The sequence below is a fragment of the Heterodontus francisci genome, chromosome 33 (genome assembly GCF_036365525.1).
Source record: "Heterodontus francisci isolate sHetFra1 chromosome 33, sHetFra1.hap1, whole genome shotgun sequence".
Lineage (NCBI taxonomy): Eukaryota > Metazoa > Chordata > Chondrichthyes > Heterodontiformes > Heterodontidae > Heterodontus > Heterodontus francisci.
This window is the reverse complement of record NC_090403.1, coordinates 27,814,216-27,837,959: the sequence shown is the minus strand read 5'-3', so window position 1 is coordinate 27,837,959 and position 23,744 is coordinate 27,814,216. Positions and strand designations below refer to the sequence as shown.

General features: G+C 40.7%; 1 protein-coding gene across 11 annotated transcripts in view; it reads left to right on the top strand.

Moving 5' to 3' along the window:
- Window positions 1–13,855, top strand: part of gpatch8 (G patch domain containing 8) — a 196,962-nt gene extending 183,107 nt beyond the window's left edge. For 10 of the 11 annotated variants that reach the window (XM_068013235.1, XM_068013236.1, XM_068013234.1 and 7 more), the window contains 2 exons: window positions 5,716–5,846; window positions 7,148–13,855. In XM_068013235.1, coding sequence (XP_067869336.1) covers window positions 5,716–5,846; window positions 7,148–11,039 — 4,023 coding nt within the window. In that variant the 3' untranslated portion in view covers window positions 11,040–13,855. Of the gene's footprint in view, window positions 1–5,715; window positions 5,847–6,204; window positions 6,649–7,147 lie in introns of those variants that run through there. The other variant, XM_068013243.1, reaches the window with a different exon arrangement.
- Window positions 13,856–23,744: the final 9,889 nt, after the last annotated feature.

Genomic DNA, 23,744 nt, shown 5'->3' with positions numbered 1-23,744 from the left:
ATGTCATTTTCATTCTGGTGCCAACTATAGGGGATCTCTGACCAGGGACAGTGAAGTCATCAAGCAGGCAGAGCAGCCAGCCAGATTGGAGAATTCTCTCAGACATCAAACCAAGAAGTAAAAAACACTGATTATCATTCACTTTTTAATCAATTTAAGGAGAGCGAAATAAAGATTGGGGCATACAAATGGGTTAAAATCGAAGCTGAAATATTAAGCAAATGTTTTTCTATAGAGTTTTTTAAAAAACTTTTATTACATAAAAAAATCTATGGAATTTTTATCATGGAATGGGGAGGAATAACAATCCAGACTTCTAATTAGTTTTTCGGGGTCAGAGGGGTTATTCAGCAGTAATTGTGACTTCGTGCACTGTTAAACCTCAGTTACACCTCATTTAACAAGGCATAACATTCGACAGTTTTTACAGCGTGAATGGTGCATAAAAATTTGACGGTTCACGTCAAATCACTGATTTTTATGCTGATTGCATCTGCATCCTGTGGAGGAGCAGAGTATCCCTGATGGCGTTGAGTTGCGTTTGTGCAGACTCTAGAAGTCGTCGTTTTCGCAGAGTAATGATAGCAAACGCTGACAGTTTTGTTGTCAGTACAACTACAAATCTGCACTTTAATTCATCGCTGTAACACAGGTTAGCACCGCAGCCTCACAGCTCCAGCGACCCGGGTTCAATTCTGGGTACTGCCTGTGTGGAGTTTGCAAGTTCTCCCTGTGTCTGCGTGGGTTTCCTCCGGGTGCTCCGGTTTCCTCCCACATGCCAAAGACTTGCAGGTTGATAGGTTAATTGGCCATTATAAATTGCCCCTAGTATAGGTAGGTGGTAGGGAAATATAGGGACAGGTGGGGATGTGGAATTAGTGTAGGATTAGTATAGATGGGTGGTTGATGGTCGGCACAAACTCGGTGGGCCGAAGGGCCTGTTTCAGTGCTGTATCTCTAAACTAAAACAGTAGGCCTGGAGTTTTTCTATAATGTAACTTCTAATGAAAGTTTATTACACTTTACTGCAGTTAGTTTTCTCTAAGTACTGTACAATCATTGCAGGTGATCTATTCACAGCTATATAGACAACTATCTTCAGTGAAGAATACAATGTTATTTGAAAATATCGACAATATTGGGTGAATCTTGGCTAATTCCTGACTATTTTGGGTCTGTATTGGTCTTAAAGTAATTCATACAAATACCCTAGATAGTTAACATTTTTGATATGAGAAGGCTTAATTTTTGACGTAGAAGCATAGAAACATAGAAAATAGGAGCAGGAGTCGGCCATTCGTCCCTTCGAGCCTGCACCGCTATTCAATACGATCATGGCTGATCGTCCAAACTCAGTATCTTCTTCCGCCTTTCTCCCCGTATTCCTTGATTCCTTTAGCCCTAAGAACTATATCTAGCTCTTTCTTGAATATATTTAATGATTTGGCCTCAACTACTTTCTGTGGTAGAGAATTCCACAGGTTCACCACTCTCTGGATGAAGAAATCCCTCCTCATGCCATCCTTCCTGCATCTAATCTGTCCAGTCCTGTTAGAATTTTGTAGGTTTCTATGAGATCCCCTCTCATTCTTCTAAACTCCAGTGAATACAAGCCTAATTGACCCATTCTCTCTTCATACTTCAGTCCCGCCATCCCAGGAATGTCTGGTGAACCTTCACTGCACTCCCTCCATAGCAAGAACATCCTTCCTCAGATAAGGAGACCAAAACTGCACACAATACTCCAGATGTGGTCACACCAAGGCCTTGTATAATTGCAGCAAGACAGCCTTGCTGCTGTACTCGAATCCTCTCGCTATGAAGACCAACATACGATTTGCCGCCTTCACTGCCTGCTGCACCTGCATGCTTACATTTTGAAATGACATATGACATATATTTGAAATACCACAAGGCAGATTCTTCAAACCCACCATCAGTACTTACCTCTTTATTCTACAGGTCCGATATCCAAAATCCAGCTGTCCGTAAGCCATTTTTGAAAATATCAGATACAACAACTGTTTAGTGGCAATTGATTATAATTACTTGAATTAAACTTGAAAAGACAGAAGACATAGCTTTTTATAGTATCCTCCTTACAGAGTAATGTTAAGTCAGTGCTTCTCAAGTTACATTCTCTCTTTCAGTCAATTTCTACCCAACTTGTTTTAAAATAGTGAAATGTCAGTGATGACTGGCAGATCCTCCCCCTCCCCACCCAGCACCCCTCGCTCCTTGTCCCAGGGCTGGGCTCTAGGTAGTCGGAAACTGTACCTGGGCAGGTAATAAACTGAGGCCCTTGGTTATCCTCAGGCTCTGGTTGACCCGGAGGGTGGTTGCCAGCTCCATGTGTATGAAATCCGGTACGGTCTTGGTCCCGAAGGTGCTGGATTTTGGATATCGGACCTGTAGTGAAATTTGGTGAGAGTGATCAGTGGCTTATGAAAGTAACAGTAAATGTTCTTTGAACCATAGTTTGATTGCATCGAATTTGAAATGTTTGGGGAAGGTAAATATTTCAGCACAATCTTTTCAGTGTCACACATCTAACCCTATAAATGATTAGCAAAAGTGTACAATGCAAAGTTCCTGTTTTTATTAAGATGCAGTAGAACTTGCTGAATGTTTTTTTTAAGCCTTCACATCTGTGCCTGTAGCTGTAGAGTGTAATCTAAACTCCCTGTTTCCAGCCTGTGCTAACCAATAACAACTTGACGATAAACTGTATTTTTAAGAGATTTTGATTAATTCGTGCTAGGTTTGTTGCATTGTTTTTTCTCTATTCCATTTTGGGTAGGAGATAAAAATGATAGGTAGTGATGGTCTAGGTCAGTTGTAGAAGAAACAAGTAAGGATTGTGTTTTCCTATTGCAATAACCGCTATAATATTCAACACAGGAACCATTATGATTTTGTTTTAAAAATGTGTGGGATTAGTGGGTTTCACCCCATATTAGCTTGTGATTAAAAGCAGTTAAAGTATCTTCAAAATTATATTAAATAGTTGCATAAAAGCCAAGTTCCATTCTGATTTCGAACCATTTTTAAATTGTGCACTCTTCTCTTTGAGTTTCAAACATTTTCTTTGACTTCACATTAACAGCAAAACACATTTTGAGTGAATATCTCAAATTGTTATAAAAACAGAAAATACTTGAAATACTTAGCATGTCTGTCTGCATCTGTGGAAAGCAAAACAAGAGTTAATGTTTCAGGCCGATGACCCTTCATCACAAATAGCCCAACTCCCATACCTAATATCACTTTCAAACCACAGCTGTTATAAAACAAAAACAACTGATATCTTCATATAGGGTATTATTGGACTCTTTGTATTATAGACTCCTGCAACAATTCTTGGTGGTGTGCTCCACTTCATTTCTGCTCATCTACTAATCCATTCCAACTAGCAATCTGATCTCTGAAGGCTTCTCTAACATGAGTTGCAGGTGATGCCTTCTTGAGTGTAGGTTATGTTCTATTATATGCTTTCCTCATGGGAAGTAGTGAGATCTGAAGATGCATAAGCTAAGGTTAATGGTGGGCAGAAGCTGCTACAGATGAATGCCAGGAGGAAATCAGTCTGAAACAGAATTAATTAGAGCACAAATTAATTACGGTTAGTGCAGATTCAGTGGATCCATCATAATCTTAACTTGACATAATTACCGGTACACTTAGTACATACCGGCAATACTTCAAAAAAAACAGCCAAAAATAAAGGATCATACAGATTTATCTTCAGGCCAACTTCAGGCTAGAACATAAGCAGCTATGTTTTAAGCTCAAAATGACCTAAACCAAATTGAAGTGTGCTTCTGATACCAGTCTTCCTACCCATGATGTCCATTTTCTTCAGGTTCCAGTATCTAATTCACAAGAGAAAATTATCAGCCTGCAATGGCAGCAAAATTTATCAAAATGTTTGAAACTTTTAAGATCCATCGAGTACCCAACTCATCTGTCCCTGGAAACCTAATTTATTTTAACAACTAATCCACCTTGCTTCCTCTTAGGGAATAATTCTTGTGTTTTACTTCCTCATTCCTCAACCACTCCCTCCCCACCACCCCCACAAAGTGCTGTTGTGATATTGATCAACTGTGTATGAGTCCATTTCCTAAAGGTGCTGTGTTTTAATATTGGTCTTCTCCCTGTGATCTTGTTTCAGAGCAGTGGATCATTTGCTCCTTTACTCCTTTCAGGGTTCTTTGTTCATGTTCCCTCTTCCTCATGTTGATGTGAGAAGCAAAAGTCTGAAAGAAAAATAAATATATTACAATTTCCTCACACAAACCTACCACTCTGCAGAATAGACTTTCATAATGGTAGAACTAAACAGATCTAAATTGAGACTTTTAACACAATTAAACATCCATAAATACTGCAGCTAGAATTCTATAACCTTTTGCAGCTAATAAATGTATTTAGGGCAGGTCTGTGATGCTTTTTTTTAAAAAGCCTTCTAATGTTAGATAAAAATAACCTATCTGTAACAGATTAGGATATGTGACCATTCTGATACTAATAACAAATATAGAACTGGTTTAAAAAATATAGATGGCCTGGATAACTTGCTTGTGACTCAATATTTTTCCTGAAAGTGTCAGGTCAAAGTAGAATAACACAGAAAAACAATCTCCTAACTATGACATTGCTTTTTGTTTGTCCCTTAGTAATATTCAATGTTGTTAAGAGGACCATGCTGTTTTTTTCTGGGTCAACCTTTAGTTTGTCCTTCTACAGCGTGTGGAATTTCTATTGTTAAAGTTGTAATCATAGTGACGGTCATTGCTTAAGAAAGAAAACTTCAATTTTAAAAAAAGTGTTTATTCTCAGCCCAAAGTGTCCACTGTCTATTTCAGGAAATCAAGCCCATGTTACTGTTTACTACTTTTAAAAAGTAAGTTTAGAAGAAAATGGTCTTCAGTAAATCACTCAATTATACAACAAGGGCAACAAAATGGAAATTCCTGTTGATATATTGCTTTGATTTCTATTTTGCTAACTTGTATTATAATGATTTATGAAGGGACCTACAGTATATACTCACAAATAAGATGACTTGCCCACACTTCCAAAATTCTGCCCCAAATCCTCAACCCTTCTATCAACATTGCAGTGTTTCTACCCCCAATATTCTCCCTTCCATGTCAACTATGTCTACAAATACATAATCACTCTATATACTTCAACCAATCCATTCCTATCTACTGTTGTTCATCCAGTGCTGCATTTTTAAATAACAACTCTCCCTCCTGTCTTCAACCTTGGCTCCTGCCGGTGTTGTTTAATATCCTCTCCCATATCTTTCTTGATCTCTCATTGTTGCTCTATTCCATTCTTCCAGCAATGATAAGAATGCACATATACAATACTGCTGCACAGTCCACAATCTTGAAGAAATTGTTCTGGGGGTAAACCTGAGGGAGCATTGACCTTGTGTACAAGATGACTGCTCCACCTGTAATTTTATCCCCAAAATGAGACTAATTTACCGTCTTGCATTCAAGTGTATGCACTCCCAGAAGCGGTGTTTCACTGGGGAGTTTTGTTTGTTTTAATAGTTTCTGTTAAGTCTTCGTTGTACAGGAACAACTGCATCTCAAAAAAATAGTGAACTGCCCTGGAACATGTTTCAGCAGGATTTTTCTTTCATTTTTGCAGTCGTAATTGAAATTTTAGATTTTTTTTTAACCTTTACTACCGTAGAGATTAAAAGACCTAAAGCAAAGAGAATTTGCTCGGAATGTTTCCTCAAGATCTCGAAAAGATGAGAAAAAGCAAGAGAGGGCACTTCGGCGACTCCATGAGCTTGCAGAGCAGCGAAAACAACAGGAATGGTATGCTCCAAGCAGTTTCTATCCCATTTCTAATTATAATCTATGTCAAATGGTCACAACCTGTTTAAGAGTCAAAACTGTGTATCTCTGTGGGGTTTCATCTTGACTGTTGTGCAAGAAGATTGTTCTAAATTTACATTCTGAGGTAGAGTGCTCTGTTTCAGCTATTCGTTTCTTAAAAATTATGAATTTTTTTGCCTGCCTCTGATATCCCTGAACTACATGCCGTTTTAGACTCAAAAGGGCTGGGCCTATGGGCTGTTTCCAGGCACTTGCTTCTGAGTTGGCCACTGAGACATTTCATTAGCCTTCCTAAATGGCTGGATGAAAATGTATTTTTATACAGTATTGTTCATTCCCAAGCAGAACGCAGTCCAACAGAACTTTCTAGAACATGGCTCTGAAAAAATGCAAGGTGCCTTGGCCCTGGTTTCCTATAACCTAGTGCAGCTCCCCATGGTTTCTCACATCAACTTTGTACGGTTGGGATTCTGGGGTTTACCATTTCTTCCTAATTTGAGGAATGTGTGATCAAGAGGGAAGTAGGAAATTTGAGTGGCATATTTATCTTTTAGAAAGAAAACTAAGAACTTTCTAATCTATTGCAAATTAGATTTATTGGAGTTTTCTTTTTACGTCATTCTGATTCAAATTGAGAAATTCAGTACTATGTCAAGGAAGTGCCTTTTGAGTGTGTTATTTTTTCCTTTGTTTTGAAACATGCAGGACGCTCTCTTCAGTGCAGTACAAGTCTTGTGCTTCTGCCAAGATGTTTTGATCCATTATGACAGATCTTCATCTGGTGTTGTAGCTTCTTTTTAAACTGTTTGACCTTTGCATTTCGCTTGGATTTTTTTTATTGATCCTAATTGTCAAGAATTGCTGGCCATGCTTTTCTTTAGGTGGCAATGCCTCACATATATGCCTCAAGTGAACTGTCGCTACTTGTAATAAAAACAGAAATTGGAAGTGCATAGAAGGTCGATCAGTAACTGAAAAGGTTGTTTCAGTTGTAGACTCCTTTTGTCAGTACAGCCCTAATGAAGGGGTCTATGCCTGAAACATTAACCTATCTCTTCAACGCTGATGGTCCTGCTGTGTAATTCCCGAATTTTCTGTTTTTATTTCAAATTTCTCGCAGTTTTTCTTTGTATCTCTTGCTACTTGTGCTGCTCTATAGCTTTAGCACTTGATGCCTGTGATTTTTAATTGTCTAAAATGAATTGCTTGTTTTCTTGTTGAAGCTAAAATATCAGTCAGTCGTCTACAGTATTTGTTGACATGTTTTTTGTTTTGTACAGTGCCCCAGGAAGCGGTCCTATGTTCAAAGCTACGACTGTGGCTGTTGATGAAGATGCTAATGACAGAAAAGTTGTCAGCACAGGTGATAGCAGTGGAAGAAAGACAAGTGAATCCACGTCACCATCTGTTAACAGGAGTGTATCTGACAGCACATCGGGAGATAGCAAAGGAGAAGCTGACAACGCAGGTCATTGTGTTAGTGGAAGCTCTGCAGGTTCAGGTCAGAGCAACCAGCCAGCACAATCTTTAAGCATCAGCCAGCTTAAGAATAATTCTGGCACTCCCTTACAAAAGCTAGGAGTGTCATTTTCTTTTGCGAAAAAGGCACCAGTCAGGCTTGACTTTTCTGCTTCAGTGTTCGGTGATGTTGCAGAGGAGCCAAATGAATCTGAAACACCAAACCCTGATGATAAAGTGCCCTCTAGTCAAGGATCACCAAAGTCGATGGAGGTTGAAACTGTAGCAAACTCTGATAAGACAGAAGGTGCTAGTCAATCAGAAAGTGATAACGACTCTATAAACAGTACCTTATCAAAGTTGAAAAAAATGATGAAAAGAGAGGATGATACCAGTCAGTCAGAACCCATATATTATCATTACATTCCTCCTGCACATTGTAAAGTGAAACCTAACTTTCCATTTCTGTTGTTTATGAAAGCTACAGAAGAGTCAGATAAGTGTGGCAATAAGAAGAATTTAGAGACTACAAAAAATAACCCAGATGTACAAAATATTTTGAAGCCTCAGGAAAGGAAAGGAGGAGAAAATGAGGCACCTGATGTACAACAAGACGATGATACTGCCTATCAAGCAATAAATACAGAACCTGATAAAGATGCAACGTCCCCTGGAACCATAAGCAAGCAGAATTCTGAGACCACACCAGCAAAGCCTAGTACTCGTGAAGAAGGAAAACAAAACAGTTCAGCAAATAAAGAAGTCCCCAATGGGCCTAAACGACCAACTGGGCCCTTTTTCCCAGTCTTGAGCAAAGATGAAAGTACCACCCTTCAGTGGCCCTCAGAGTTACTGATGGTTACAAAGAGTGAACCGTGCATTTCATATAGTTGCAATCCCCTCTACTTTGAGTTTAAGCTGGCACGGAATAGGGATGCTAAAGGAAAAAACAAAGAAAGAGACCCTGCAAATTCACATGCACAGAATACTGATCAAGATTCACAGGCCAAGTGTGGCATAGACGCTAGTAAAGCTGCTATGAAGACAACGGTAAGTGAGGGTGATATTAAAGTACAAGAACAGCCTTCTCCAAGTGTAAGAAAATCTGAAGTTCAAGCTGGTGAAAGTGAAAGAAACACCAATAAGAAAGACAAGAGCATGAAATCACACAAACATAAAAAGAAAAAGAAGCACAAAAAATCAGGCAAACATTTGAAGGAGAAAACTAATGAGAAAAAGGATAAGCAGAAGGATGGTGAAGCACGTGATGGGAATTCGAAAAAAAGGAAAAAACGTAAACACAAGAATAAAAACATAGATGAGAAAAGTAAAGACACTGCTATAGGACTTTCTGTACAGATGGCTACAATAAAGTTTATGGAGGAAAATATCCAGGTGCAGAAGAAAAGACGCAGATCACAAGGTGATTCCCAACATACACTCACTGCTGTTGAAGATAGTAGTAGAAGTAGTAGTAGTAGTAGAAAAGAGGATTGTTCTGAGGAACCCAGTAGCAAAAGACAGAAGACAAGTTCTTGTGATTCAAGAAAAAGAATGTCTAGTCGGAAAGAGAACAGAACTAGGCATAGGAACCGAGACAGCAGCAGAGATGAAGAATCTGATAGTTATGATGAATCTCATAGAAAACGATCCAGACAAAAATCCTCCTCTCGTTACAGCGATGATTATGATTCAAGAAGTGACAGAAGCTACTCTAGTAGATCAAGGAGACGTCGTTCATCCTCCCAGCGATCATCACATAGGTCATATTCATCTGGGTCTGATGTCTCCTCGGACTGTAGTAGATACAGCCATCGAAGAAGCTATTCTGATAGTTACAGCGACTACAGTGATAGATCACAACATCGTTCTAAACGATCTCATGATACAGATTATGACTATAGAAGATCAAGACACAAAGGAAAAAAGCACAAATACTCATCATCAGATGACGACTACAGACGAAGTAGAAGCAGATCCAGAAGTAGCAGCAGGGGAAGAACTCGGACAAGGACTCGGACCATCAGTAGAACACGAAGCCGAAGTAGAACTCGTAGTAGCAGTCATAGCAGGAGCCGAAGCAAGCGGCGTAGTCAGAGCGCAACACAGCGAAGCTGGAAACGGAGCCGTAGTTATAGCCGCAACCGTAGTAGTAACACTAGGCACCGGACCTCGCGGAGATCCATTTCAAGAGACAAAGGATCACACAGCCATGATAGCTCCAGTGATAGACGGTCCAGTCGAAGGAACTCCAGTAGGTCATTTTCTAGAGATCGGGTATATCGGTCAAAATCTCCCTGTTACAGCAGAAGCAGACTGCTGGGGAAGAAAGGTGACTTTGTGAAAAAGGAAGAAAACAAAGAGGATGGTGTAAGGTCAGGCAATACTTTCCATAGAAATTCCAGCAGCATCAGCACAGGAAAAATGGATTTAGAAGATGAACCAACACAAGAAGAAAGGAACTCCTTAACAGCTAAACGGCTGTTGGAAAAGATCCAGTCTAGAAAGGTTGAAAAGAAATCTGAAATAAATAGTGAAGCAGCATCAGCATCTAATAAAGTAGGAATTAAACTAAAAGATCCTCCTCAGGGTTATTTTGGACCTAAACTTCCCCCAGCTTTGGGCAATAAGGCACTGCTTCCTTTAATAGGAAAACTGCCGACAATCAAAAAGCCTGCAACAAAGAAAATGGAAGACTTTTGCTTGGAGAAAGCGGACAAAGAAGAGGAGCAGTATCTAGCAGAGCCTAAAGATAAGACAAAGGCAGAAGTCAGTCAGCTACCAAATTGGACAGTGCAAGGAGAAATTCAAACTGGAGAAGAAAAATCTGAAAATGAAGAAATATCAGCTGTAAATGAGCAAATTCAACCAATTCAAACACAATTTGTTGATAAAGAATTTGCATTGGAATCTCAAACCATCTCAGATGCCTACATTTCTGATGTAACCACACCAGCTGAAGTTATCAAAGAACCTTCAGAATTAGGACCACCAGATGCAGGTGAAGCTGTTATGATGCATTTTGCACCAGATCCAGAGCCATTCTCCAATTATATTCCAGAGGCTGAAGTACAAGAAATTGACGAGGATTCCCAAGAGGATGCAGATTCATCAATGGCCCCACTTGATAGACAGCCTATAACATTCACCCCTGAAGAAATGGAGAAGTATAGTAAACTACAACAGGCAGCTCAACAGCACATCCAACAACAGCTTCTAGCTAAACAAGTGAAGACTTTCCCTACCTCAACTGCCTTAGCTCCCGCTCCAACTCTCCAACAATTTCATATTCAGCAACCATCAGCAGCTGCAACAGCAACATCTATCACTACTGTTCACCATGCTATATTACAACATCAGGCAGCAGCAGCTGCAGCCATGGGTATTCATCCACATGCACACCCACAGACTCTTGCTCAAATCCATCACATACCCCAGCCCCACCTGACCCCCATTTCTCTGTCACATATCACACCATCTATTTACCCTACTCATCCTGCCACTTTTCTGACTAGCCACCCAATACATATTATACCTGCGTCAGCCCTTCATGCGGGTCCGCTGGCCCTTCACCCAGTCCCACATGCCCTCTATCCTGCTCTCTTTGCCCCTCGGCCCGCAGGAGCAGGTGCTTCCGCTCTCCATCTCCATCCTTTCCTCCATCCTATCTTTTCAGGACAGGAACTCCAACATCCTCCCAGTCATGGCACTTGAGACAAGCTGCAGTGAATAAAAGATTGGCATCTGGCTTAATTTCACTAAATAAGTCTACCAACTGTTAGTTTGGTATGAAAATGCTACATAGTTGCATTTCAGATTGATTCTTTTTCCAACAGCCAAAGAGTTCCAGCTCAGGCCCAAGAATATATTGCAGAGTTTGTGTGCTTGTAATATCAGGGATTTCCATTTTCTTTATTAAAACAAAAGTTAGAATTGATTATGTGGATGTCCCAAAACTCATCTGTGCATTGCTTAACAAGAGACAAGGTTAAACACCTTAATTATTAGTGACAGAATGCACCAATATTATATTCAGTGGGTTGGCCTCTTATCCCGTTGCTAACTCCTATCTTAGTGTGAAAAGAAATGCATATCCATGTCAATCTGTCTCCATTTTATAGAATCGTTGTAATGTGTACATTGGTATGATGGTAGATGATATTGGGGTGGTTTTGTTGAGTGATGGATTTTGAAACTGAATGGTCCCATAACTTCTGATCAGTGATGGCTGAAAGATGGAACCATGAAAAATAGAACGTGGTTTGTAAACTGATATTCATAAAGTGATTGGCACCTGTGGAGGTCATACCTCAATGTGGCTTGCCAAAGAAATCTGGGAAAATAAAGCCAAGAGGAGGAGTTTGAGTGTAATTGCCCTAATAACTCTGCATAGTCGCTTCACCAGTTTGGATTGTGAATGAGAGAATGCAGTTTTTGGAGCCCTGAAGTATAAAAAGAAGAATGGAGAAGCCTTCTTGTAATGTCTCAAAAATCAAATATGTTTCAGCTAAGCTAGCTTTGGTATACCAATGGAATTTGGAGAGATGTCTAAAATCTTTGCGAGAAAAGGTCTATTCCCATTGCTGTTGTAAAACTCAACAGTCTTTGTATAAGTTGTAGGTTATAATTTAAAAAAAAGTGGAAAGAATTGCACTGAACTCTGTACAGGTGATGCTGCTTTTGTAGGTTCATGCAAAACAATGACATACATGCAGAGTACTGCAATAATATTTTTTAAAGAATAAATTCATTTGGTTTCGTGGTACTGTTTTAACATACTGCTTTGTGTAAATATGTTTGTAGGTTAAGCAATCCTTGTAAAGGTAAACGTCATAAGTTTCTGTTTATGGCGGAAACTAAGCATGTATATTTTACCAAAACCCATGTATTTTTTGAAGTTTTTATGTACTGTAAATGTAAAATTTCTTGAAGTTTGGATTATTTTGAGTTTTTGCATATACAAAGTATTCAGTGAAAAAGCAACTCTGCAGAATGGTGTTTGGGAGAATTTGGTGAATCTATAAGCTAATGGATACAGACACAGAGAACTGACTGAAATCTCTAAGTTATAATTGATAGATTAGATTGACCGGTAACTACCATGTTCATTTTTTAAAAATCAGCTGATTTGTTTTTAGGTAATAAATACCACGAAAAACATTTGGCGCTGGTAATATAATCATCATTCATTTGCAGTAAGTTCTATTCCCAGACCAATTCAGACATCTATTATGATTATCACCTCTGCGAAGTTCTGCAAGGCTGAGTATATTTAACTAAGTTTCCTTTAGTAGCCAGGTTTTACTCATAGTACTTCACCACAGTTCATGGGCTTTACTGTTAGGAATGCTTTTCCTACAATTTCATCATAAAATAATGTCATGAGTGTCTGGATGTTTGAAAAGGCTCCATCCCTTGAGAGTTTGTTACACTGGTGACTGCAAATCAGAAGCTATATTTACATAATTAAATCAAACTGAATATTTCATCATTATGATTCAGGTTAATTTACTTCACATCCATTTTATAGCACATATCTAGCGTGGGCTTAAATATGTTTGCATTTCAAATTATATTGTTACGCTTGTGGTTGCCACAGTAATTTGACATGCTCATTCTGCATTGCAATATGCATGACAAAATAAATTGAATTTGTTCTAAATTCATGTTTCAAATTCAGATTTAGTAGAGATTATAAATGGCTTGCATTTGGATTGAGATAAGCAGTTACCGGGTGGTTTCAGTATTTTGAATTTTCATCCATAAAACCACTCTACTTACGCAATTCTTCAAAACTGATTTAGAAAAATATATATATTTGAAACAATTGATGGGGGGGAGGAAGTACAGTATAAAAGGCCCTGCTGTGTATGAGGATGCGAAGAGACTTGTATAGCAATATCTCACAAGAGCTTGCTTGATATTACCAGTCAGGTAACATTATGGGGAATGCAAGGCAATGCACCAAAACTCGTAAGTCTTTGAGATAGACTGTCACATAAGTCCATAAAACTGAATGCCTCGCCCTTTGGGAAAATCTGCTTCCCAATCATCAATTGTGTATAATTGATTATTTCATTTGTCATTTGCTTATTGTTGGAGACAACCCAGTTTTTCTGGAGGCTGAGTTCTAATTCTGCAATTACTATTTCAATCTCTCTGCACAGGCAATGAAAAATAAAGTCAAGTAACACTGTTCTACAGTTTCAGTGCAAACTATTAATCATGGTATTAAGGTGTGTTTAACAGGGGCTACATTTCTTTTGATGACGAGTGTTTTCCCATGTAGTCAGTTCTGTTTGATCTTGAGCTTTCTGATTTAATTCTGTCTCCTAAACACCCCAAAACCTTACAAAGCAGCTTCTTCCATCTGTTTTAAAGTATGTTATATAACAAAACTAGAAAGAAATGTAACTAGCTTATTGCATAAACTGCATATTTTATTTAACTTTCTGTCACAAGAACATGCAGAATATTACTGTACAATAGGAGAAAACCTTTATAACAATAAAATATGGATAATTTGTGAACTCTGCCTTTATTTATTTGATACTGAACGTGCTGCTATTGCTGCCGTCCCTGCATCACTGTGCAAATCTATAGGTGTTGAAATATCAGACATTAGAAGATCTGACCCAGTCACTACTAGAATTCTAAGAAGTCTTTTCAAGTGATAGATTGGGCATTGGGAAAGATGGAGAGAAAACTCCAGTGATAGAGTGGCAATTTTGCTGAATGCCAAGAAAGGCTTGATTAGTTCAAATAGTGCTTTATTGCTAAAATGTCAGTTTATATCTGTCATAACTACTGGTTTGTATGCAGCCATTTTCCACTACAGGGCAGCACCTATTGATGTTGCACTTTGTTGACTTTTTAAAACTATTTGCTCATGGATCTCATGGCATTACCCATGGAAAGCCAGGAAAAAAATGAATTTCCCTCATGATAAAAGACTTGTAAACAGTAGGACACACAGGATTAGGACTACTGGTCATGAGCATAAACGTCAACTTGGTGGAGCGAATGAACTGTTCGCATATTATCCTTACCTTTTCCTTCCTTTCCTTTTTGGCCTCCTTGTCTTGAGAAACAATAGGTAAGCACCTAGAGGTGGTTTGTGGAGCAGCACCTGGAGTGGCTATAAAGACTAATTCTAGAGTGGCAGACTCTTCTACAGGCGCTGCAGGTTGCATATTATAATTTCTGTACAATTTGATGTAGGAAATCAGTCTTATGGATTTGGGCTGAACTATTTCCAGGGCTTGCAGATATTCTCTCATGCCTCCATGATCAACATTGGAAAGCATAGGTATAGTCACACCAATGTACTGTATAATTTCAATTTGACATTCTCTAAGATGGACTCCATTGATTTGGCTTGGCAATGTAGTTCAGCATTCTGTTTGTTAGTTGCTACACAGTGACTAGGCGTGCTAAGTGCCAAGTGTGCTGACTTTGAGAGTCATAACGAACTACAGCGAAACATTGGGAAGACCTTATTGTTTGTTCCTCTACCATTAGCTCCATCTCCCTCCTAGCGGTTGCAACTTCAGAATCCGGTTCAATTCCAAGCTGAGCTTCTGGCCCTGTATCCTCTCATCACAAAGAACACTGACTTCCACCACTGTAACATGACCTGCCTCTACCCCACCTCAGTCCATCTGCCACTGCTGCCCTTGCTAATGTCTTTATTGCCTCCAGACTCAATTGCTTCGATGCTGATGTGGCTGACCTCATTCCTGCCACCTTTCATCAATTGCAGTTCATCAAAGACTCTTAATACCTGTAAATCTAACCTGCACCAAACCCAACTTCTCTATTGCCCTTGTCTTCACTAACCTGCGCTGACTCTCAGTCATCCAATCTCTCAATGTAAAATACTCATCCTTGTGTTTTAATTCTTCCATGGCTTCTTCCCTCCCTATTTCCGTAACCTCCAGTCCTACAAACCCTTTCCCCAAACGCACTGTTCCTGCGCCTCTGACCTTAGCTTTGCCATTTGTGGCTATGCCTTCAGCTGTCTGTCTCACTGCCCATTCTGTACTGGACAAAAAAATTTGACCTGTGGTGTGGATAACATTGCTGGTAGAACTACTCTCAGTGGTTTACTGTAGTTTGTTGGGAGTAGAAGGACAGGTTAGGGTGTGTGCCCAAATAAGCATTCATTATACAAATACACAGAGTGTAAAGAACAAATTGAATAAATTACAGGCACAAGTTCAACTTGGAAGGTATGACATGGTAGTCATTATAGAGACATGGCTGCAAGGCAGTTGGGGCTAGGAATGAAATATACCTGATTTTAAAATAGGGAAAATGGTAGAGGGGGATGAGCAATGCTTCCTCATTTATGTTTGCTGGGAATGGCCTGCTTGTTGCACTGCACTGTACCTTTAAGATTGCCATGTGATCATGCATCTGCACATCTTAAAGGGAGCGTTTCCTTTACATGACACATCCCCAATTGCTGCATGGCTGTGCACCTTAAAGGGAACATTGTGGAGGAGTAGTCTTGATTAAGGATGAAGTCACTTACATGAAAGAGAGAATATAATGAAAGGTGAGCAGTCAGTGGAGACTTTATGGGTAGAATTAAGAAATAGAAATGGATTTAAGACTCTAGCGGGAGTTGTGTATAGGCCCCCTGGTAGTAGCTGTTAAGTAGTAGCTTGTATAAATGTTGAGATTATACAAACATGTAGCAAAGTCAGAGTTGTTTAACTTGGGATTTTAACTTTTGTATAGATTGAGATCAGCAGACTAGCACATTAGGGAAAAGTAGTGAATTTCTTAAATGTGTCTGGGATCGTTTTCCGAAAGAATATGTCCTAGAACCAATAAGGGGACAAGCCATATTAGATTCAGTAATGAGCCAGATTTAGTTAACAGCCTAATGGTGGTTTACTGTAGCTTGTTGGGAGTATCAATCATAATATGATCGAGCTAAGCGTATTTTTTGAAATGGTGAAAAGCGAAACAGCTACTAAGATTCTAGGTTTAGGTAAGGCTGACTTCAATGGGATGCAACAGAGGCTGTCCAGATAAAAGTGGTCTAATTTGTCAATGGGAAAATGACCAGAGATCAGTGGGCAGTGTTCAAAAAAGAATTTATCATATAGAACCAGTTTAAACCATTTAAAGCACAAGAATTCTACTTGCCAAAAGATACAGCCATTGTTACAATCACCTAGTTCAAGGTTTGTATTAATATTTTAGAGGTCACTGGGGAAATTAAATGTGTAGCTGTAAGAATTTCAAAAGGTTGCAGGATCACCCAAGATTTAGATTTCAAAGATCTTACCATATGTGCTTTCAAGGACAAAGTTAGAGAGGAGAGAACCATAAAACAGCAGGTGAGCTCGTTTAGTGGTTCATGGAAGGAACCGTGATAAATAAATAATGAACTGGAGAAATTATGCAATTAAAAAGCAAAACAAAAACTGTGGCACTTGACTATCCAACAAAATGGAAGACAAAGTCAGGTGATACATTCCCCCATCCCACGCCCCCCCCCCCCCTGCCAAACTCCTGAACCCCTGTACTGGAAATCTACATGTTTGTTGAAGATGAAACTGGTTAATCTCGTCTGAATTAGCTTTGATGAGAACTTGTTGAAATTGAATGGAGCCTATTACATATTGATGGCTCTTATCTACAGGAATGAAATAACAAAGACTTTTTGCAGACAGCCTGTCTCCGTGGCCAAGGTCATTTCAATGGGTGTGAAGAACACCACTTCATCGAAAATGGACTCCAATCAGAGGCCATCATGCAACAATGGCTCTCATATCCTGCAGCATTGAATGTCACCGCAGGGGAAATGAAATCTTAGTTACCTGATTGAAAAGCAAACTTGAGGGTTTTTACCTTAAAAGGTAACCATCTGGAGAGGGAGAGATAGAGTTTAGCCAAAGACGACACCGAAAGCCACATTCTGGCAGTAGGCTGTGAAATCAGTCCAGCTAAGCAAGTAGTCCCGCTGCTAATATTATACTTCAACTTGCTGTAGTAGGGAACTCAAAAGGTGACCTTTCTTGAAAAAAAACTCCCCACCTGTGGAAGTAAACCAAGAATTTTCATCACCATCTCTGGACTGAAGCTTTAACCACTAGAAGTCTATAACATCTCAGCAAGTTCAAAACTGCAAACATCCAGGCCTGCACCTTTGAAAAGACTTTCCTCCTGAGAAGATTCAACAGGTTTCTGTAAACTACGAGCTCTTGCATCATTTGAGACTTTAAATGCATCCTACCCCTCATATGTGCATGTGTGTGTAAATGCGTGAGGGGTGAAGGTTGCTTTCAGTTTGAGTTTTGCCAGTTAAATAAAAATTTTACCTTTTTTAAAAAACCTACAAGAGAATCTGTTTATTTGGCAAGCAAAACACTCAGGGACTAAACACCATTTTTTTTAAGGTAAAACTGCCTACGGTCAGTTGGGAAGTGAAAAGTAGAAGTCACCCATAATCTGTCCATAATAATAGCCAGAAAGTCTGGGAGGAATTGTCCTGTCATTGTTAGCAATAACAATTATTCATGTGGGTATCCGAAATCGAAGAGATATTTTGGCGTTGGGAGATAATTAGCTTAAATTGCTATATGGGATATCCCATGTTTACCAAAGTGCTATGGAGATGGATGATGCAGAGAGATGCCTTTGGTCAGGTTTTTTTTTAATCTTCCACAGCCTTCCATAACAGTGCTTCTGATGTGTCTTCCATTTTCCTCAACCCAGGATTGCACCCACTATGGTTGACCGGGCCTTCAACCCATGTCCAACCCGTTGGCCGCATTTCTACCCTCACATGTTCCCCTACCTCCCAGAACAGTGACAGGGTTTCCCTTGCCCTCACTTTCCACCCCACCAGCCCCCACATCCAAAGGATCATCCTCTGCCACCTCCAGCATGATGCCACCACCAAAGACATCTGCCCCTCTCCTGTCAACATTCTAAAGGCAGCGTTCCCTCCGCGACACCTTGGTCCATTGCTCCATCACCAACACTCGTACCATACCCATGGCTCCTTACCATGCAATCACAGGAGGTTTGAAACCTGCCCTTTTACTTCCTTTCTCCTCACCAAGGCCCCAAACACTCCTTTCAGGTGAAACAACAATTTACTCGTACTTCTTTCAATTTAGTATACTTTATTTGCTGCTCAGAATGTGGTCCTCTCTACATTTGGGAGACCAAACGCAGATTGGGTGACAACATTGCAGAACACTTTCACTCGGTCTACAAGCTTCCAGTTGCTTGCCATTTTAATTCACCACTGTGCTCTCATGCCCACATTTCTGTCCTTGGCCTGCTGCAGTGTTCCAGTGAAGCTCGAGGAACAGCACATCTTCTGATTAGGCACTCTGCAGCCTTCTGGAGTCAATATTGAGTTCAATAATTTCAGATCATAACTTGGTCTTAAACCTGTTTTTCATGTTTTTGCTTTTGGACAGAGCAGTTCATTATTCCGCCATTAACACTCTCTCAGGACAAATGCTTTGTCTTTGACTACAACTATTACCACTCTCTGCCTTTTATTCCATGAAATCTTTGTCGTTTGGGGGGAATCTTTTGCTCTCCCCTGCGACAAGTTTGGAGATGGGGAGAGCATACAATCGGGTGGATGGTGGTGGTGGGGGAATCCCGCCACTGCTGCAATTAGCCATGCAGCAGGCAGCCTTGTCACTCATGGGAAGCATGGCAGGAAAACCGTGCGGGCTGCTTCCTGGCTCTGATGTGGGGGTCCCTCATTAAAGGGCACAGTGCCTGACTGAGAGACCCAGCATTGGGAAGGGAGAGTCCGCTGAGAGCCACCCCCCCCCCCCCCCCTTCCCTTGCTACCGATCACCCTACAACCCCTTCCCCTGTTACCCCCCCACCCTACGAGACCCCTCCCGCCTTGACCTACCTGTGGCCCAATCCTGGGCCTCCGATGGTGCTCCACCGGCAGCTGCCCCTGCCTGTGCGGTGGCACTGTTCAGTAAAAGAGCTACCAGCCTCTGATTGGCTGACAGCTCTCCGAAGGTGGGAGTTCTGTCGCTGGGGTCCTTGATCCCATGGAAGGCCCATCGCTGTCCACGCAAGTGCCTAAATGACACTAGATTTGGCAGGCCTCCTGTAAGACTCTTAAACAGGGGGTCTCACCTTCCCTCTAAGGACCTGACCCCATACTGAGTATCAATGGCATGAAACAAACTTTGGATACAATTTCCACTTTATGTGGAACACCTTTATTAACTCACCAAGCAATAGCATATACTTACATTCCCAGTTGCATAGTAGACCCGTGTACAGGAGCTCATTCCTGGGTGGTCAGATCCACTGAATGATTTCTCCCGCACGACTTCCTGTGACCGACCAAATCACACTTCCCGGCTGCAGCAACAATGTCCTTGTGATCTGTGGCTTTATACCCCTTTCTGACTCTGGTCCCTTGACATATAAGGTAATGTTTTGAATTGGTCATCTGATTGGGTTTCAGTGCCTTATCGATCCCACCATGGCTAGGCAAGACCACCTGCACGTGGTCATATCCTGCTCTCAGCAGGTGGAGTTCTTAGGTGCATACCACCCGTGGATGTGATATCTGCATCTTGATAAGGCAAGAAGAAAACCATTCACACACATTTCAAAAGGTCATTGTCCATGAGAGTTGTCATAGACAGGCTGACTGATGTTGTAACAGCCCAGGCTATCACATCAGTGGCATGTCCTGACTTTGTCTGTATGTGTGTGTGTATGTGGGGATCCTTGTTCCATTACACTGTCTTTTTTTTTAAGTACAATATGAACCCCAGTGATGATGTCTTTGATCAGAATTCTCCTCCCTTCATCCCGATGTCCTTTGCCTCCATGTTTTTTACCACCCAGTGACCCCCACATGCTGGTCCACACCACAACTGGTTACATTTTACGTATGAACAGAAATGCGAGAGATCTCCCAATGCCTTACTCCCACAAAAGAGGAGACACCGGTAGTTCAGCATTGCATTTCCCGGATGTCGAGACTCTCGTTGCCAGGATAAAATCCCAGCCCTAATCTCTCCCACCCTCCGCTCAATCACACACCTTCCTTTTGTTCCTCTTCCAGCCGCACCCCCCCCCCCCCCCCACCGTCCTCCCTTTCACTTGCTCAAAACCTATCACATTTCTAACCTTTGCCAGTTCTGATGAAAGGTCATCAACCTGAAACGTTAACTCTGTTTCTCTCTCCACAAATGCTGCCAGACCTGCTGGGTATTTCCAGAACTTCCTGTTTTTATTTACATTTTTATCTCTGTGCTGGCTAATAGACAGGCATTTGGCTTTTGGAAAGCGTTTGGCTTTGGAAGCTGCTGGACTCAGGAGCAAAGTGGCCACCAGGAGCCAGGGGTGTTTCTGTTTTGAGTAAGGCCCATGCTCAAGCTGGTAATCCAGATTTGTGAGATGTTGAAAGGGAGTTGGAGGATTGCCTAGCCAGATGTTAGCAGGTGAATCCTGAGGAAATCTCATACCTCAGAAGTTAGCTGAGAAATTAATGAAATTGAAGTGAATTCCTTCGAGCTGTGGTACACTTTGGATTGGTCCCGGGGGGAAGTAAACAAACCGCCAAGATCCTGTAATATAGGGGAACTCTTGGGGTGGAAGTAACAGTCAAACCGAGGTGTTCTGTTGAGATTTAGAGTTTAAAGTTCTTCATGTTCTATTAAGATTTAAGTTTAAACTATAAATGATTTTAAATTGTATTGTTAAGTTAGTAGTGGTTTTCTTTGTTTAACTCTTGTACAATAATTTTTTTATTTAAAATGTGAAATCTTGTGGCGTAATCCTTTCAGTAATAACTGAGAGTTCAAATTTCTTTTTAAAAGCGTTACTGGTCTCTAATGGGATCGTAACATCATGGACAACTAAAGAGGTAAGAGACAACATAAAACTAAAAGATAAAGCATAAAAATTGCAAAAAATAGTACAAGTCCTGGTGAATCGGAAAGATATAAAGAGCAGCAAAGGCTGACAAGGTAGATAGTAAAAGCTACAAAGAGGAAGAATCAATAGAAACCTGCAAGGGATATTAAAATCAACACAAGAAACTTTTACAATTACATTTGGAAAAAGGGATCAGAACAATTGTGGGCCATTGAAAACTGATAATGGTCATGTCAATGATAAGCAAATGGCGGACATACTGGATAATTATTTTGCATCAGTATTTAGAGTAGGGGAACAGGTCAGCTTGCCAGACATCCCAAGAAAACTATTATTGAATAAGGAACTCAACAAAATTAACATATGCAAGATACGAACATACGAATTAGGAGCAGGAGTAGGCCACTCGGCCCCTTGAGCCTGCTCCGCCATTCAATAAGATCATGGATGATCTGATTGTAACCTTGATTCCACATTCCCGCCTACCCTTGATAACCTTTCACCACCTAGCTTATCAAGAATCTATCTACCTCTGCCTTAAAATTATTTAAAGACTCTGCTTCCACTGTCTTTTGAGGAAGAGAATTTCAAAGACTCACGACCCTCTGAGAGAAAAAAATTTTCCTCATCTCTGTCTTAAATGGGCGACCCCTTATTTTTAAGCAGTGACCCTAAGTTCTAGATTCTCCAACAAGGGGAAACATCCTTTCCACATCCACTCTGTCAAGACCCCTCATGATCTTATATGTTTCAATCAAGTCACCTCTTACTCTCCTAAACTCCTGTGGATAAAAGCTTAGCCTGTCCAACCCTTCCTCATAAGGAAGGAATGGACTATCTGTCCATTCCAGGTAATAGTCTAGTAAACCAAAGTTTTCTATAGACATATAAAGAGTAAAAGGGTGGTCAAAGGAGGAATGGGGTTGATTAGGGACCAGAAAGGGGATTTGCACATGGAGGCAAACAACATAGCTGAAGTATTAAATGAATACTTTGCATCTGTCTTTATCAAGGAAGTAAAGCCTGGCTCAGGTATAAAATTAAAACCTGACCCGGGCCCCGAACTGACCACAGCCAACTCGAACCCGACCTGGGCCTGAGTCACTTAATTTTTTTTGCGCCTGACCCAACCCGACCCGACATGAGTATCGTTCATCTGTTCTGGTAGCAGGCTGTTCCTGCAGCTAGAGTTGTGGGGAATCATGGGTAAACCTGATCCCATGACTTCCTGGAAGCAGCACTGTCCAGCCCAACTCGACCCGAGCCTGACACATGTAGTTGTGTCTCGTCGGGTTTGGGTCAGGTAGCCAGGCTTTACAAGGAAGAAGATGCAACCAAGGCAATGTTGAAAGAGGAGGTAAGTCAGACACTAGAGGGGTTTAAAATTGATAGAGGAAGTATTAGATAGGCTGTCTGTACTTAAAAGTGGATAAAGCACCAGGACCAGATGAGATGCATCCAAGGATACTGAGGAAAGTGAGGGTGGAAATCGCAGAAGCACTGGCCATAATTTTTCAGTCTTCCTTAGACTCAGGGGTGGGGCCAAAGGACTGGAAAATTATAAACATTACACCCTTGCTCAAAAAAGGGTGTGAAGATAAGCCCAGCAACTACAGGCTAGTCAGTTTTACTTCTGGAAAAAATAATTCGGGACAAAATCAAGGTCACATGGACAAATGCGAGTTAATTAAGGAAAGCCAGCATGGATTTCTTAAGGGAAAATCATGTTTAACTAACTTGCTGTCGTTTTATGAGGAGGTAACAGAGAGGGTTGATGAGGGCAATGCTGTTGATGTGGTGTGCATGGACTTTCAAAAGGCGTTTGATACAGTGCCACACAACAGACTTGTGAGCAAACTTGTAGCTCATGAAATAAAAGGGATGGTAGCAACATGAATATGAAATTGGCTGAGTGACAGGAAACAAAGAGTAGTGGTTAGTGGATGTTTTTCGGGCTGGAGGAAGGTTTGTAGTGGAGCTCCCCAGGGATCAGTGTTGGGACCCCTGCTTTTCCTGATATATATTAATGACCTGGACCTTGGTGTACAGGGCACAATTTCAAAGTTTGCAGATGATACGAAAATTGGAAGTATTGTGAACTGTGAGGAGGATGGTGTAGAACTTCAGAAGGACATCGACAAGTTGCTGGAATGGGTAGCCAGGTGGCAGATGAAGTTCAATACAGAGAAATATGAAATGATTCATTTTGGTAGGAAGAACATGGAGAGACAATATAAAATGAAGGGTACAATTCTAAAGGGGGTGCAGCAGCAGACGGACCTAAGTGTATATGTGCATAAGTCATATGAGGTGGCAAGATAGGTTGAGAGAGCGGTTCATAAATCATACGATATCCTGAGCTTTATTAATAGGGACATAGAGTACAAGAGCAAGGAAGTTATGTTGAACTTGTATAAGAACTTGTTCGGCCTCAGCTGGAGTATTGCATCCAGTTCTGGGCGCCACATTTCAGGAAAGATGTGAGGGCATTGGAGAGAGTACAGAAAAGATTTCAGT